Source organism: Temnothorax americanus, unplaced genomic scaffold, assembly GCF_048541705.1.
Source record: "Temnothorax americanus isolate GAGA-0224 unplaced genomic scaffold, ASM4854170v1 Scaffold14, whole genome shotgun sequence".
Taxonomy (NCBI): Eukaryota; Metazoa; Arthropoda; class Insecta; order Hymenoptera; family Formicidae; genus Temnothorax; species Temnothorax americanus.
In genome coordinates, this window is record NW_027509275.1 from 3,506,146 (window position 1) to 3,519,830 (window position 13,685).

Genomic DNA, 13,685 nt, shown 5'->3' on the forward strand with positions numbered 1-13,685 from the left:
CTTCCCGGCCAGGCATACAAGTGCAAAATATACTATCGACCGTTCGTGCCGTTCGCCGTAAACGTAGATTACTTTACGATCGTGGACTCAGCTGGTGAACGCGCGGAGATCCAAGTCCGTGGAACGTGCATCGGTATACGGAATCCCTTTTCGATTAGCAGTCCTCGTTCGAGAAAAGGATCTTTCATTAAAGCCTGTTTGCCGAACTCCGCAAGCGATGTATTCTCGTTGGAGTAAAAATGATTGACTGAGCCTTTCGGAAGCCAATCCCGATCAACTCCGCCTTTTTGAAAATTTCTTAATTTTAGTACCGGAACTCTCGATTTTACTTTATAACTTCATCAATTTTTTCTGCTTTTTATTTCACGATCAGTTGATCAGCTTGACTTCTAGAGGCTAAATTGTCAAAGCGTCGACAGACGTCAGCAGGCTCGAGAAGGGATATAATTGCGAGCATTATCTTTCCGTTTGAAAAGCATATACGTCACCCGAAACTGAATAAATTAAGACACGGATAAGTTCGGTCCAATTCGAGTTATGAGTCATTAATTATCCGAACACGTGTCCTGAAATCGCGACTGTACGTCTCTACGACGAACATTCGTCACCGTGTGACGTGGATTGATCATTTTACGTTCGTGCAGGACCCCTGATCTCCTCGTCCGCCACGAGATTAGTCATGACGTGCACGAGCGAGAATCGCGAGGCGAAGAAACGGATCAGACTCGTCAACGATTCGAAAGCTACGGCGATTTTCATGTTTGACGTCGATCCGCTTCGGCGACCATTCGAGGCAAATCCACAGCACGGATATATCGAGCCCCATTCTCGCAAGTGCGCGACGATTACCTTCGCGCCGCGGGAAGATGGGATCTACGCATGCCACTTTCCGTGCCTAATCCTGAATCATGTAATGAGTAAATTTGAATTTTCCATATTTATTGGAGCACGCGACCCTTCGTACGTTGGCAAACTATACGACCCAAATCTAGCCGGCTGCCTGTTTTCGTGCGTGCGGTCCGCGCGCAATTATTTCATTACATTTTGAATATTATAAAAAATTTATGTTTTCTCTATCATTCTCTATAATCTTTTAATCTTACGTAATATCTTTTTGGACCGTTGAAATATTTACTTATCTAGCTCTTTTTATGGAAAAAGTTTGCCGACTCCGGGCGTTATAATTACGTGATATAATTCACGATAATACATTTTACAGAAACCAATTATCATAGAGTTATACGGCTATTGCTGCACGGCGTTACGCAAAACGAGCGCACAGAGTCGATTTAATTATCCCGCGAGATTGAAAAATGGCTTTGAAGGATATATCAGCGATACTGTCGTCGCTACGCAAGATCTACCTACGGTCTCTTCGTCGAAGAATTGCATTGACTTTGGTCGGGCCGAAGTGGAGGAGGAAAACGCTGCGCGAAAAATTCCGGAAACTCTGTGTCTCACCAATCATAGCCAGTCCGCCGTGTCAATTGAATGGGACCAAGGTTTCTGTTGATCAAATTAGCAACATTTATTTCTATATATATGTTTTATCTTTTAACTTGTAAGATTATTTTTAACGGACGCAGAAAGTAAAATTATAAATACCGTCGCTCAAGCACATATATATCTATTTTGCTATCAACGATTGAGTAATTAATTGGTAATTTATCTTGTATGTAGATGTTGAAGGAATTTTTTCCATAACACCTGCCGTCGCGAAGGTACCGGCAAGCCAGACGGCTTTGTTCGAAGTCGCGTTTAGTCCCAACCGAGGTAGCAGTCTTTTTACGAGAGACCTCGTCGGAGATGTTTTTGTCGAGCAACAAAAAGACCGCTCTAGAAAAGAAACCCTGGAATTTCCTACAATCGTGTCCGTACGGCTAATCGGTGCATACATTCTCTTTCTGTCGGTCTTTCTCTGTCTCTCGCGCTTGTATAACGTCGCGATTACCTAATTCAATACGTCTTTTTTACACAGGTCACTCCTTCCCCGTTTGCTCCGACGGTTGGATTCCTCAGTACGAGATACCTCATGTAGTTAAGATGCCTCCTTGCATACCCTCGTCGCCGACGTACGCCACATTTTTAATAAGAAAATACGGACATCTACCATTAATGTACCATTTTGTACCACCGGCATCGAGCCACTTCGTCGTGAAGCCAATGATGGGAATAATTCATCAGTAACTTGGATTTGACATAAAATTTTATATCGCCCTAATTACTCTGGTTTAGCGTGAAATCTCGTCGCAGACGCGCGCTGCACGTATATCATATAAATAATTTACCGCAATGTTATCTACTATTTTTACACTCACGTGGCATTTTTACTCTTCATACAAATAGTTGAAACAATTTTTTATATCAGTATTTTTGCCGTTCAATACTATTTTCAGTTTCTACTCCTCAACGACGAAACGTTATCATTCTTTTCAGAGATTATCAGATCATTGTAGTCGGCATGTTACCCGAAACTGACGACGAACGCGTTTATATGGAACGTTGGGCGATACGATTCAATGGAAATGCCAAGTCGGAATGTTTCATAGATTTCCAGGGATACACGGAATACGCGAATGTCAATTTTAGCGATCGGAATATCGTGTGCTTCGCGCCGACATTTCCAGGCTGTCAAAGTCAACGACAGTTCTATATGCGAAATATCACTCGACACACAATACAGTAAATTTCTATAATGATATTAATATTGATTCCGAAAATGTGCACCAACGCAAACAACGCGTAATGTGTCGAAATTGCTTAATAGTTTTACTATGAATTAAATTTGAAATATAAAAACTGTACGTTAATTATACGTGCCTAATTTTATCTATTATTACAAAAAATTAATTAAGAGTATTTCTAGGGGAGTAAATAGGAATTAGATTATTGTTATGGTTGTCTTTGATTAATACCGATCCTTCAGATATGAATTTATTAACGTGGTGCCGGAACTTCAGATGCGAAATGGAAATGGCAAAATTTGCTCGAATGATACTGTTATTCACGAGTGGTTATTCTGCCCTACGATACTTGGAGACTACGAATTTGACATAAATTGTGTATTGGTCGTACTGAGAGACGGAACTCCCGTTGGGCCTAGCGTCTGTGTAACGTTGCGTGTAACGGGAAGATGCGAATTTGGCTTTCTTGTGGTAAATTAATTAGTGAATAATAAAATAATAAAAATATAATAAAATAAGTAATAAATAATTTAAATGCTGGATTCTCTGTTATGTTCTCCAGTCAGCGCCGGATGAATTAAATTTCGGAATTCAAGCGTACAAAGATACAAGAGAAATAAGTTTCCACGTATTTAACTCGAGCCCCGTAAATATCTATTACAAAATGATGTTTAGTCATTGCGACTGGCCAATCGGAAATATAGAGCACGATGTAAAAATACATCCGATCGCAGATACCGTTTCTGCCGGAAAAGATAAAATCATTACTGTTTCTATCACGCCTACTGCGACGGGATGTTACGAATTTTTCGTTCAATATTTTGTGAGAATGAGTTCTGATACAGACACATTGATTCCAAGTCAGAAACCGAGGAATATCTGTAAAGTGTGCTGTTTATGCGTATTGCCTACTTTGAAGGTAAAACGCAAATAGTATTATTTTAAAATAGCATTTGCCAATAGAAGCGCATTTTTTGAATAATATAATTGTAACAAATATAATGATCGTCCTTTTTTAATAAACGGTAGATGACGGATCTGCAGTGTTACGGGCCTTACCCGGACGTGAGCAAAGTTTTTCTTTGGAAACTGATGAAAATGAATACGTACATAGAATTTCACGTTTTGTTTTTTTCGATTTTATATAAACACAATTCACAAATGTTTTAATCGCAAGTGTGTGTGCATACATTTCTAGGCTTAATATGTTACTTAGAGATTTGCAACCGGAAATGTCACAAACACTGCACATAAACTTCCCGGCAATGGTTTTGCAAAAGAGCCCGGTTACCGTAAAATTGCTTCTAACAAACGCAGCTGCAGTGATTGCTTCGTGGAATATTAAAAGAGTACAGCTCTGTTCTTGTCGGCCGATTGCAAAAACCCAAGGCTTCAAATTTCAACGTGCGAAGTACGATTGTTTGCATAGGAAAGTGTGTTCTGTACAGCCAAAAACGGGAAATCTGAAAGTATAACCCTTTACAGTAGTTTTACAGTAATTTTTCTGATTTATTTTTCTTATATTTTAATTTAATTTATTTATCATTGTCATATTTAAATAAATCGCAGCCAGGAGAAGAAGCCTGGATAACTCTAGAGCTGCGTTACATATTATTAGGAAAAACCGAGGCAAAGTGGGACTTGGACCTTGGAGATAATCGTCATATTTTTTTTATTATAATGATTGAATGTTTATCTGATTCTGATAATAAGCTCCACCTTTTACACGGCACCCATTTTAAGTTCCAGCCTGTTTTCTTTGGAGAGAAGGATCCTATCTATCAGGTTGTTTTTAGTTGCATTTAAAGATTAGATAACGTCCATAAAAATTTTTCAGGTAGAAAATTTTCAGGTGTGTTGGGTGCATAATGGTACGAATCATAGCATTCCGTTTTCCATAAGCCTGAAAGCAATGCGCGAAATAAATCAAGAATATTGCTATAAGGTTTTTTCCTGCGCGATTCCGCACGTAATCGCGACGCCACATACTTCTGTCCCGATTCTTTTAAAATTTCAGCCAAGGCAATTTGGCATATTTAAAGTATATATATCATATATGTATGAATAACAAATTTAACAGACATAATTAATAAATAAATATTTTTCTCCAAATAAAAATATATACATTTGATGTATCTCTTTCTCAATAGGGGAAGTTGCGTTTGACTCTGGGTGACGAAGAGGAAGAACTGACAGTCGTAGGTGAATCTTCCTTGCCACATAAACCAGCAATTAGAGAATATGTGCCATGCGAACGTAACTTCGCGGATGATGAAAATATTCCTGTATACTTTAGTACTGACTGCATAAATATTTCGCACATCGCTACACACAGCCATGTAGTTAAAATGGTTATGATGCACAATAATTTGGTGCAAGATGTACTCGCCTACGAATGGAAAAGGTATTTCTTTTCCGCTTAAATTAAACTATATGAGCTATAAAAGAAATTATTATTAATCGGTCAAAGCAAAATAGAATTAATATTTCTTTATCACTATATCAGACGTGAGATATCTGAAATAATTCACGTGGAGATTTTTCCGCGAAAAGGCTTGATAAAGCCAATGTCCGTTAAAAGCTTTCGTGTAACTATATACACGAAAGGATACCCTTGCATAATTGACATTGATATACCTTGCGAGTTTATTAACGCCAGCCAAAGGCGGGTCTATCAACGAAGCGTGTATATTCATGAAGGCTTATCCCAGGAACTGGAAGGGCAGTTTACCATCACAGAAAAAGGCATCAGCGTTCCAGTAAATAAAATATATAAAACTTCCCTGTAAAATTTTAGGAATTTAAAAACGATTTTAAAAAGTTATAATGTAAAATTAGTAGAAAATTAATTAGCAGATTCAATTTATGTAAAAAATAAGAATTTTTCTTTAAGCTTCTAAATTTATATATTTATTTGTATCTCAAGGAATTACCGGCAAAAATAGAATTGGAAAAACCTCAGCCGTTTTACAAAATCATAACGATTCAATGTTCGGTATATAGTGTGGAAGATAAATTTCTGAAAGTTAGCCTAATGAAAGAGCTAACAAGTGCACCGCCGAAAGGAATATGCCTTGAGGAAGAAAATGAGAAAATAATGACATTCGGGAAAGAAGATATTAGTCGGTCTTCGTTCATTATAGAAGGTCTACTGTGGTAAAACACTTAATTTTTATAAATATTATAAGCAATAAGCAAGCAATAATAAGCAAGATGATTCGAGATTAATTGGTTGAAAATGAACGTTTTTAATAGTTTGATACACTTGGTTACATTTTAGGGAAATAGTCAACAGTAAATTGTTCAAAGACCTAACGCAAGATATTTTACGGGAAGAATCGAACTTATTTTACTCGCAATTTAGAATGAGTTTGCGCGAAAGAAAAAGATTGATACAGAGATCGTACATTTTACCACCGCGAGCGTTAATTAATCGTATATTTGAAGAGGTACTTTATTTTCGATTCGGTATTTATTAAAGGAGCATTAATTAACCGATCGACTTTATCTTGCAGATGTTATTCGTCATAATGCACGAAGAATTCGCTTTGAAGACAGCCCATTTAGTTCACCATACAGATGTCAGACACACAGACTACTTGAACATGGTACCCAGCGTGAGCAGAAAAAAGACAATCAGACGAGGTATTACAAGACATATTTTATTCTTAAAAAATAATAATTAATTTTATTTCTTACGATCTGTTTTAGAAACGTTACATCAAGACAGACATCCCTCCTTGGTGTCAGAATTAGTACCTTCATCCAGAATATCCTTCGCCGTGTAATAATTAGATACAATAGCCGGACAATTATATGGAATTGCCGCTGCTAGCTATTCGTTGCAACATAAGGATCCGCGATCCTCTTAAACACGGCCAGAAATTTATCTCCTTTGTTCCTGGTGACTTTCATGCCTTCTTCAGTGCTTTCATATAATTTGTCCACTACAGGATCTGCCGCCTGCACCGACAAAATTTGTCAGTATCGCCATCGTATAACGAAAAAAGAAATAAACAGTTGCACTTGCCAAATCCTGCTCGGTAACTTCTTCGAACAGTGGGTGTTCTCGGAAGTGTTGAACTATCCATTTATGTAGGTCTTCCACGTCCGTCACGGTATATACAACAGCCTGCGTAATAATAATTTTACAAAATTAGTCTTATATAAGTAATGTAACAAGCCAAGCGATACTTACTCCCTCGGCTAGAACATAAGCGTATTCCGCTAACAGAGACTTGTTTATTATTCTCCATTTATGCTTCGACTTTTTGAAGTGTGGATCAGGATACAGGAAAAACATCTTCTTTAGCTACGCAAATTAAAGATGTGGATTAATATGCAGACCATTCTATTCTCTCATCGTGCATCGGATAATCGAGACTTTTTGTTTACCTGTCCTTTGTAGAAATAATTTGGCAGGTACTTCATGGCGTTTGTTCTCAGGCAGGCGATGTTCTGGTATCGGCCGGGATTTTGTGACCGTAAGGCAGCGATGCGATCCATAACGTAGTCCGATACTTTTACTCTGATTTCCATACCGAGTATCAGATTATCCGGGAACATCGGCGACAGGGTAACTGAGGATTAATTCGATCGATCGATTACTTTGATATCTTTCGGCAATATGTTAGAAGAAAAGAGACAAATTACCCAGTAATCCTCCGTAGCCGCAACCAACGTCTGCAAATTCTACAAGTTTCTGCGTATCCGGCGTTTGCTCAGCGTTGCTCCGAAAGTGCTGCGGATACAAGACGCTCCAATCCATTAAGTCTGGTTTTATCGGGCTGCAATAAATAGCAGACGGTAACGACGGGCAATTCTTGCAATATTACTCTTGTAATATTGACGAGAGATTCACAAAGAGAACTATACTCACTACTCGATGCAGTGATCGGCTATGGGATTCGAATGCGCGCGTTGTCTGTAATATTTCTTTTGCGGTAATGCCAGCGTCGTCGACATGATTACAGCAACGCTAAAGACTTTCAAATCGAAAGAATACCGACGCGCCTGCAAGACACCTATTTGATTCTTCCTTCACCGATGCAACGTGTCAAAATGCAATTGTATTTTAGGAGGTTAAATCAAGCCACGAGATCTCTTTCAATCGTCGCATCTTGTTCCAGCGAGATAAATTACATTCCGACACTTCAGAAAGAAAAAAGAAACATACTACGGATCCGTAATTCTGTATATGTATTTTCCAAATCTACAACATTTATTATTACGTACATTTAAAGTGCGGCGCACGTGCGTGACGCGCGCGGGAGTCGAGAGTCGGGAGTCGGGGCACTCGTGGGCTCGGGGGACGATCAGCTGATCGCTGCGCCATCGCCGGGCTCCGCCTGGCGGACGACGACGGCACTAACGACGCGGTGAGAAAGAAAGACGCGTCCGTGACGAGGCGCCGGGGGACCGGGGGGACGAGACGAGGGACGAGTCCTCGACGCACGGTGCGGGTGCGAGACTCTTTCCTTTGTTGTTGCGTCCGCCGTCGAAGTCGAAGTCGTCGTCTTCCTCCATCGCGGCCTTGTCGACGTCAGTGAGACATGTAATCGCGGGCGGGAAACGTGGCTCTCACTTACATAATCGCGCGCGGGTCGAGAGAGAGCCGGCTGAGAGAACGGCGACGGCGACTCCTCGGGGGAATCCCTCAGGTGAGGTTAGGGCTCGGGATCCCCGTCCCTGCGACGGCTGCGACGTTTGCTCCTTTGCGTCTACTCTCCGGGGACCCCGCGACGAATCCCAGCGTGCCCGCCGTACCCTATGTCACCCCTACGCAAACGCGTAGTCTTTGCCCTTTGCAAACGCAAACCTCTCGTGTAACATTCGGACGAGAAACGCATCGCAAACGACTGCGTCCGCTGCGTCGTTGCGGCGACAGGAAACCGTCCCGGTTTCCTGGATGACAGTTGTCGCTTCCGATCGAGATACGAGCGGAAAATCGAGATTGTACGCTATCCACGTTATCGGGGACGTTACTAATTAATATTAGATGGGATTTCAGTAAATAGCTAAATTATTTTATCAATAACTCGGCGCATAATTCTTTTCAAATAGTAAGAAAGGCGTAAAGGGGCGAGGGGGAGGGAGAAAGACAAAGAGATATTATTTCGAGCATGCAAACGCAATCAAACCTCTGTAAATTACACGAATCCTAGTACGAATTTAATATTGCAAATTGTTTGCAGAAGTGTGATTATTCTCTAATTTCCAGATATGCCATGTAAATTTTTGAGCAGCTATTTATCCCTCGTTTCCGGTTTTTCAGGCACATGAGACAGATTTTATTTCATGACGGCGTCGGATCTTTTGAGGGAGCGATCTTACATTTAGTTGGTAAGTCATCTTGCTTTTGTATTGCTCGACTAATGAGCAAGTTAATGCAATAACGCGTGCACGAACAAAAAGAGTCATATTTTAATAGCACTAATTGTAATTATAAATGTATACAAAAATTCTAAATGAGAAAGAATTTCTTTTTTTCTTATAGAATCCACGGATCAAAGATATTAATTGAGAATTTTACTTATATTTACGAGCAATCTAATTTGCATGACTTAATTATCGACGTCAACTTCGTAACGCGTTATGTTGGTAACATTTTTATTTTAAACTCGAAAAGTTTGACAAATTGTAATGCAGTAAATAATAATTATTGTGAATATTTATTATGAATTAAAATATTTGCATTAATTGATCACGCAACTAATTTAACATAATAATTAATTGACATAGTTATCAAATGTTTCTTTGTACTGTTAATAATTGATTTATCATATGTGTAATTATCAAATAATTAGCGGACAATATGTGCTAAAACTAGTTAAAAACTTGTTGCGATAAATGCAACTTGTAAAAAATGTTATTGGAATTAACGATCGTGTTTAAAACGACCTTCTCACAGAAATTAGTGCCTGCACTTAAGTTAGCGCTTCGTCCACGTGGAAACGGTCGCACGCGTCACACGATGTATCGATTGCATAAATGGAATGTAGATAAGTTTCAAGGAAATTACATAATGCGAGTGGTATTTGCGTTCCAATCGGCGATCGTTAAATCGATTATAATGATTTCCAATAGATGTTTTTTTTGTTTTCGAGCACTTCCTCATGTTGCACGTGGCTTGATTGATAGGTATGCATTTGATTGCAAAATGTCGAGCACAAGTTTTATGCGCAAACGTCATTAAAACTGCAAATGGTTTAAAAGATTAGTAGATGCGGACAGGCGCAGAATTAACAGTTTCGAAAATATCTAGCATTTATAATGTCTAGAAAAATGCACAGACCCTGCGGAGAAACAAAATGCTAAAGAATTCGCTAGCTAAAAGTCTTATTAGAATAAGCATTTATTATATGTCGAATATATCGTCATAGCGTTATAAAGCAATGAACATAGATGATTTTAAGTAAAAGATATTCTTGCGATTGTTAATATTGTTAAAAATTTTACACTCAAATGTCGAATTATTTTTATCGTAAATGACGAGCGAGGAAGGTACTTATTCGCGCTCTTCTTTGGACGAGGCAGATCGTCAGAACGCGCGATATCATTTATATGCAAAAACCGTTCGTCTCGGTTCGCGTTCGCGCTCGGAGCATATTTATACGTATATATAATTTGAGAACCGCTGGTTCATGCGAACCTCGCGTGCCGAATACGACAAAGCCTGCCGAGTGATCGTATACGTAAATATAAATCGGGCGACACACGACTCTAGTTACTCGACGAAATCATCGGCGAATCGGTAATACACAAATTCGCCTGTCCGCGAAGAAGAATGTCGCACCAAGACCAAGATGACTCGGCATCCGAATCTAAGACCACGTCTCCAAAATGGAACATGTATTGGGATCCTAGGTTCTGGTTCAACTCCAATACAAGCCCCGATTTGGTAAATAGTTGAAATTGATAATTTTTTCCAAACAAATCGCGAAACCCACTAGTAGCTGATATAGTCGCTCTACTTCGCGCTGCGAGCGAGTCAAGTTCCCTTTGTCTCGTTGATAATTCTGGGGAAAACATTTCGCATGTATCTTGCCTTGTATCTCCGTTGAATAGGTCGAGGAGCTTATTGAATCGTACATTTTTCATATATTGCACGTACAGGATTGCTAACAGCTGATACCATTGTTATTAATCGGGGTTTCCTCGATATGTGCTATTTCTCTAAATATAGCGAGTATTATGTCGTATCACGTGTGAAAAATAGTTTTGTGACAAGCAACAACTTTTATTATTTTAATTATCACATTTCTCTCTAAACGAGAGGAGTCGCTTGCCTTTTTCCTTATTAAAAAATTGCTGTAGTTCCTGTTTTTTTATTGAAACTATGTAATTGAAACAAAATTGATTAATAATGTTAAATTTATCAACTGACTTTCTTTCATATACACAGAAATTGTAGAAAGTTTGTTGCCTCCCTATACCGGTATGAATTAATCAATCTTCTTCTTCTTTCTTTCTTTCTTTCTTTTTTTATTCGGGCAACCGGTTTTCATCGTCTCATAAACATAGCAGGCGAGCGTTTACATCGCACATCTCGTACCGTTATCAATTCTCACATGCACATTTTCAATACTACATTGTTCGTCGACATTTGTTTAGTCTGGCACAGCTGATGCATTCAACGATCAGCTGTTCGTACTTATAGTCGGCGCGCAACTCCTGAGTTGTCGAATACTTCTCCGTATCATGCAAGTAACGGAATAAACATAACATACTTTAACTAATTTCGAAATGAGATTTCTCTCCGACAGTTGATCCTGTCAAATGCGATATCTAAAGTTTTTCTACGGACAAACAAGATACTGAAATGATTATAGGAATGAAACAGTTAGTGCTTGTATACAAAATATAAAATTTTATATGAAAAATTTACCGAGTCGATAATATCTTTTAATGTATTTATTATAATTTATGTATCTCTATTACATATTATATATTTATTACATACGTTAAATAATTTGTTGTATTTGTTAGAATGAATTAATTAAAAGACATTGGACATTTCGCAGTTCATATTTTTATATTCGGTCGAGTTTTGATCTACCTGATCATTATTCTATTGATATTGGACACACACACACACACACACACACACAAAAAAAATATCTATATTTATCAAATAAAACGTAAAATAGAATTGCCATATTCAGCATTAAAATGTGCGGCTGAAAATACGAGTTAGAGTATCTAAGTGACTCTATGTAAATATTATCGTTAGCATTCTGACTAACGGACCTACCATTAAATGTGACTTTTTTTAAACGTAATCTTATCTCAATGGTTAGTAAATAATCTTTAATGAATCATTCCAAACAGAGTTTCATGCAGAAAAATTACACATTAACTGTTACACATTAAATATATGAAAATTTATTAACGGACCAAAATATCGACCCAAGATACAAACAACTCCTGAAGGATGATACTTAATGCTAATAGAGATAAAAAAAGGTCAACGTCTTCCTGGACGTTCTCCTATAATATATCCTCCCACGATGATGACGTCGTCGCTAGTGCGTGTTTCCCCTCTCTTTCTTTTTCGCACCACTTGGTGAACGGGCCGGCCACGTGGATCGCCCACACGCGAATGTCAGGTGTTGTTGCTTCGGTCAATTGTTCTCTCGGCCGCAGTACGCGAAGGATGTTGCGCCGCTCGGCATCGGCTTCATGCGAGCGCCGACCGAGCCAGCCGCGCAATCAAACTATCGTCATCAATCTGTGGTTTTCTTCGTCTTGGCCGTCCTGATTTCGCCATTCGGTGCGCGAGATACTTTCATCATTCGCGTATTTTTAGCGCAATGATACTATTCGACGGAGAACATGAAGTATTAATTATAAATTATAATACAGTGAATAAAACATTGAAAATTTTGATAAATAGCAATTAAAAATTAGGTAAATATTGTGTTTGTCAATGTGCAGTGTCGATATGTGTGTATTGTGACAACCGTATGAATTTCTTTTTAGAAATATGATGATTGGTATATTGTGACATTGTTAATGGTGTTTTTCGTAATGAAATTATGAATTGATAGAAAGGCGTATATATTTAAAAGGCAGATATATACATATATATATATAGATTCTTACGATACGGTGCGTCGTAATGCGAGATCCTTCGAATCAAGGAAATTTCCAGTGGTCGGGCAGGGCATGAATAATCATGCACCAAGGAAAGATTCTCGCCAACGATACGCTCTTCATCGGTCATCTTCAATTCGTGAGGTTTTTGCAATTTGCGTGACGTCGGAAATCGTGATAGTCGTGACGATCGTGACTAACGTGACGTATCGCTTCGTTTAGCGAATGATTAAAAGCCCAAGTAATCGATCCTTGGCCTCAATCTACTTTGCCGTGGTTTATGATGACTGTTCTACTGCACCCTTAGACTACATTGACGGCAGGAGCTCCGACGATCGATTTTGACTTTTAGACAAGGAGTGAATTTGCGTTTGATTTTGTCGTACTTGTCATTGACGACTGGAAGATATCTCATTATCGTCTTTGCGAATTTATCGCTTTAGAAGTATAATCCCTAATTAACGTTCTTTCAGAGATAATAGTCACTCCTCTATTTGCGAAAATTGCTCGAAGCGTTTCTAACTCACTGACGAGATAATAAGTCTCGACATTTATAATTTTAATAGCTCTCAGTTTTATTTGTCGCAATTTTTAAATCTAATGGAGATGTTCCTGGCCGAAGATTTCAAAATTAGACATTGAAATAAATAATAAGAAAATAAGCAATAAAATAACAAAGAACAGTACTGTTAGTGAAAAAGACATTCATCAGCCATTTAGCTCTATCACAAGGTCATTATTTGCAAGTCAACGGTGTAAGTTTCTACATTTCTTGTGTGCTTCGGACTTTTTACTGTTCGATCGTTTTCCTGTCCTATATATTCGCGACGCGTGGCCTGAATTCACCCGATTTACTTTTCGCAGAACACTCGATGCCGAAGTAGCGCGAAAATAATTCACGGCACG

General features: G+C 38.7%; 3 protein-coding genes across 11 annotated transcripts in view; 2 read left to right on the forward strand and 1 right to left on the reverse strand.

The window, feature by feature from the left end:
- Window positions 1-241: 241 nt before the first annotated feature.
- Window positions 242-6,479, forward strand: LOC143894542 (cilia- and flagella-associated protein 65). Its single transcript, XM_077400897.1, has 15 exons — window positions 242-910; window positions 1,220-1,502; window positions 1,681-1,887; window positions 1,979-2,183; window positions 2,437-2,682; window positions 2,927-3,155; window positions 3,714-3,790; window positions 3,883-4,153; window positions 4,254-4,469; window positions 4,537-4,725; window positions 4,835-5,088; window positions 5,191-5,443; window positions 5,611-5,840; window positions 5,965-6,133; window positions 6,200-6,479. The coding sequence occupies exons 1-15, from the start codon at window positions 680-682 to the stop codon at window positions 6,368-6,370; spliced, it is 3,231 nt and encodes a 1,076-aa protein (XP_077257023.1). The 5' UTR covers window positions 242-679; the 3' UTR covers window positions 6,371-6,479.
- LOC143894540 (tRNA (guanine-N(7)-)-methyltransferase) lies at window positions 4,008-8,126 on the reverse strand. 7 transcript variants are annotated; one of them, XR_013256121.1, is made up of 8 exons: window positions 7,920-8,126; window positions 7,564-7,835; window positions 7,338-7,471; window positions 7,080-7,264; window positions 6,883-6,996; window positions 6,715-6,816; window positions 6,384-6,647; window positions 4,008-4,147 (listed from the first exon to the last, which is right to left on the reverse strand). XR_013256121.1 is itself a non-coding variant. In XM_077400895.1 (7 exons), the coding sequence occupies exons 2-7, from the start codon at window positions 7,647-7,649 to the stop codon at window positions 6,516-6,518; spliced, it is 753 nt and encodes a 250-aa protein (XP_077257021.1). In that variant the 5' UTR covers window positions 7,650-7,835; window positions 7,920-8,126; the 3' UTR covers window positions 6,331-6,515. The 7 variants fall into 7 exon arrangements, 1 of the variants encoding a protein (XP_077257021.1); XR_013256119.1 differs by lacking the exon at window positions 4,008-4,147 and adding an exon at window positions 5,230-5,467; XR_013256123.1 differs by lacking the exon at window positions 4,008-4,147 and adding an exon at window positions 5,913-6,279 and having other exon boundaries at window positions 6,444-6,647.
- A 40-nt stretch (window positions 8,127-8,166) lies between these two features.
- Arms (Ankyrin repeat-rich membrane spanning) overlaps window positions 8,167-13,685 on the forward strand; it is a 35,531-nt gene continuing 30,012 nt past the window's right edge. The window contains exons 1-2 of one of the 3 annotated variants that reach the window (XM_077400877.1): window positions 8,167-8,344; window positions 8,959-9,026. The gene's annotated coding sequence lies outside the window, so the exon portion shown is untranslated. Of the gene's footprint in view, window positions 8,345-8,958; window positions 9,027-10,561; window positions 10,585-12,380; window positions 12,594-13,685 lie in introns of those variants that run through there. The other 2 variants (XM_077400875.1, XM_077400874.1) reach the window with 2 other exon arrangements.

Bases quoted from the DNA above. Each gene is read 5' to 3' on its own strand.
- LOC143894542 (XM_077400897.1), top strand. From the start codon at position 680: ATGACGTGCACGAGCGAGAATCGCGAGGCGAAGAAACGGATCAGACTC. The intron at 5,444-5,610 runs GTAAATAAAATA...TTGTATCTCAAG, and splicing joins AAAAAGGCATCAGCGTTCCA to GAATTACCGGCAAAAATAGA. The intron at 6,134-6,199 runs GTACTTTATTTT...TTTATCTTGCAG, and splicing joins TTAATCGTATATTTGAAGAG to ATGTTATTCGTCATAATGCA.
- LOC143894540 (XM_077400895.1), bottom strand. From the start codon at position 7,649: ATGTCGACGACGCTGGCATTACCGCAAAAGAAATATTACAGACAACGC. The intron at 6,997-7,079 runs GTAAACAAAAAG...TAATTTGCGTAG, and splicing joins ATTATTTCTACAAAGGACAG to CTAAAGAAGATGTTTTTCCT. The intron at 6,648-6,714 runs GCAAGTGCAACT...TTGTCGGTGCAG, and splicing joins AAGTTACCGAGCAGGATTTG to GCGGCAGATCCTGTAGTGGA.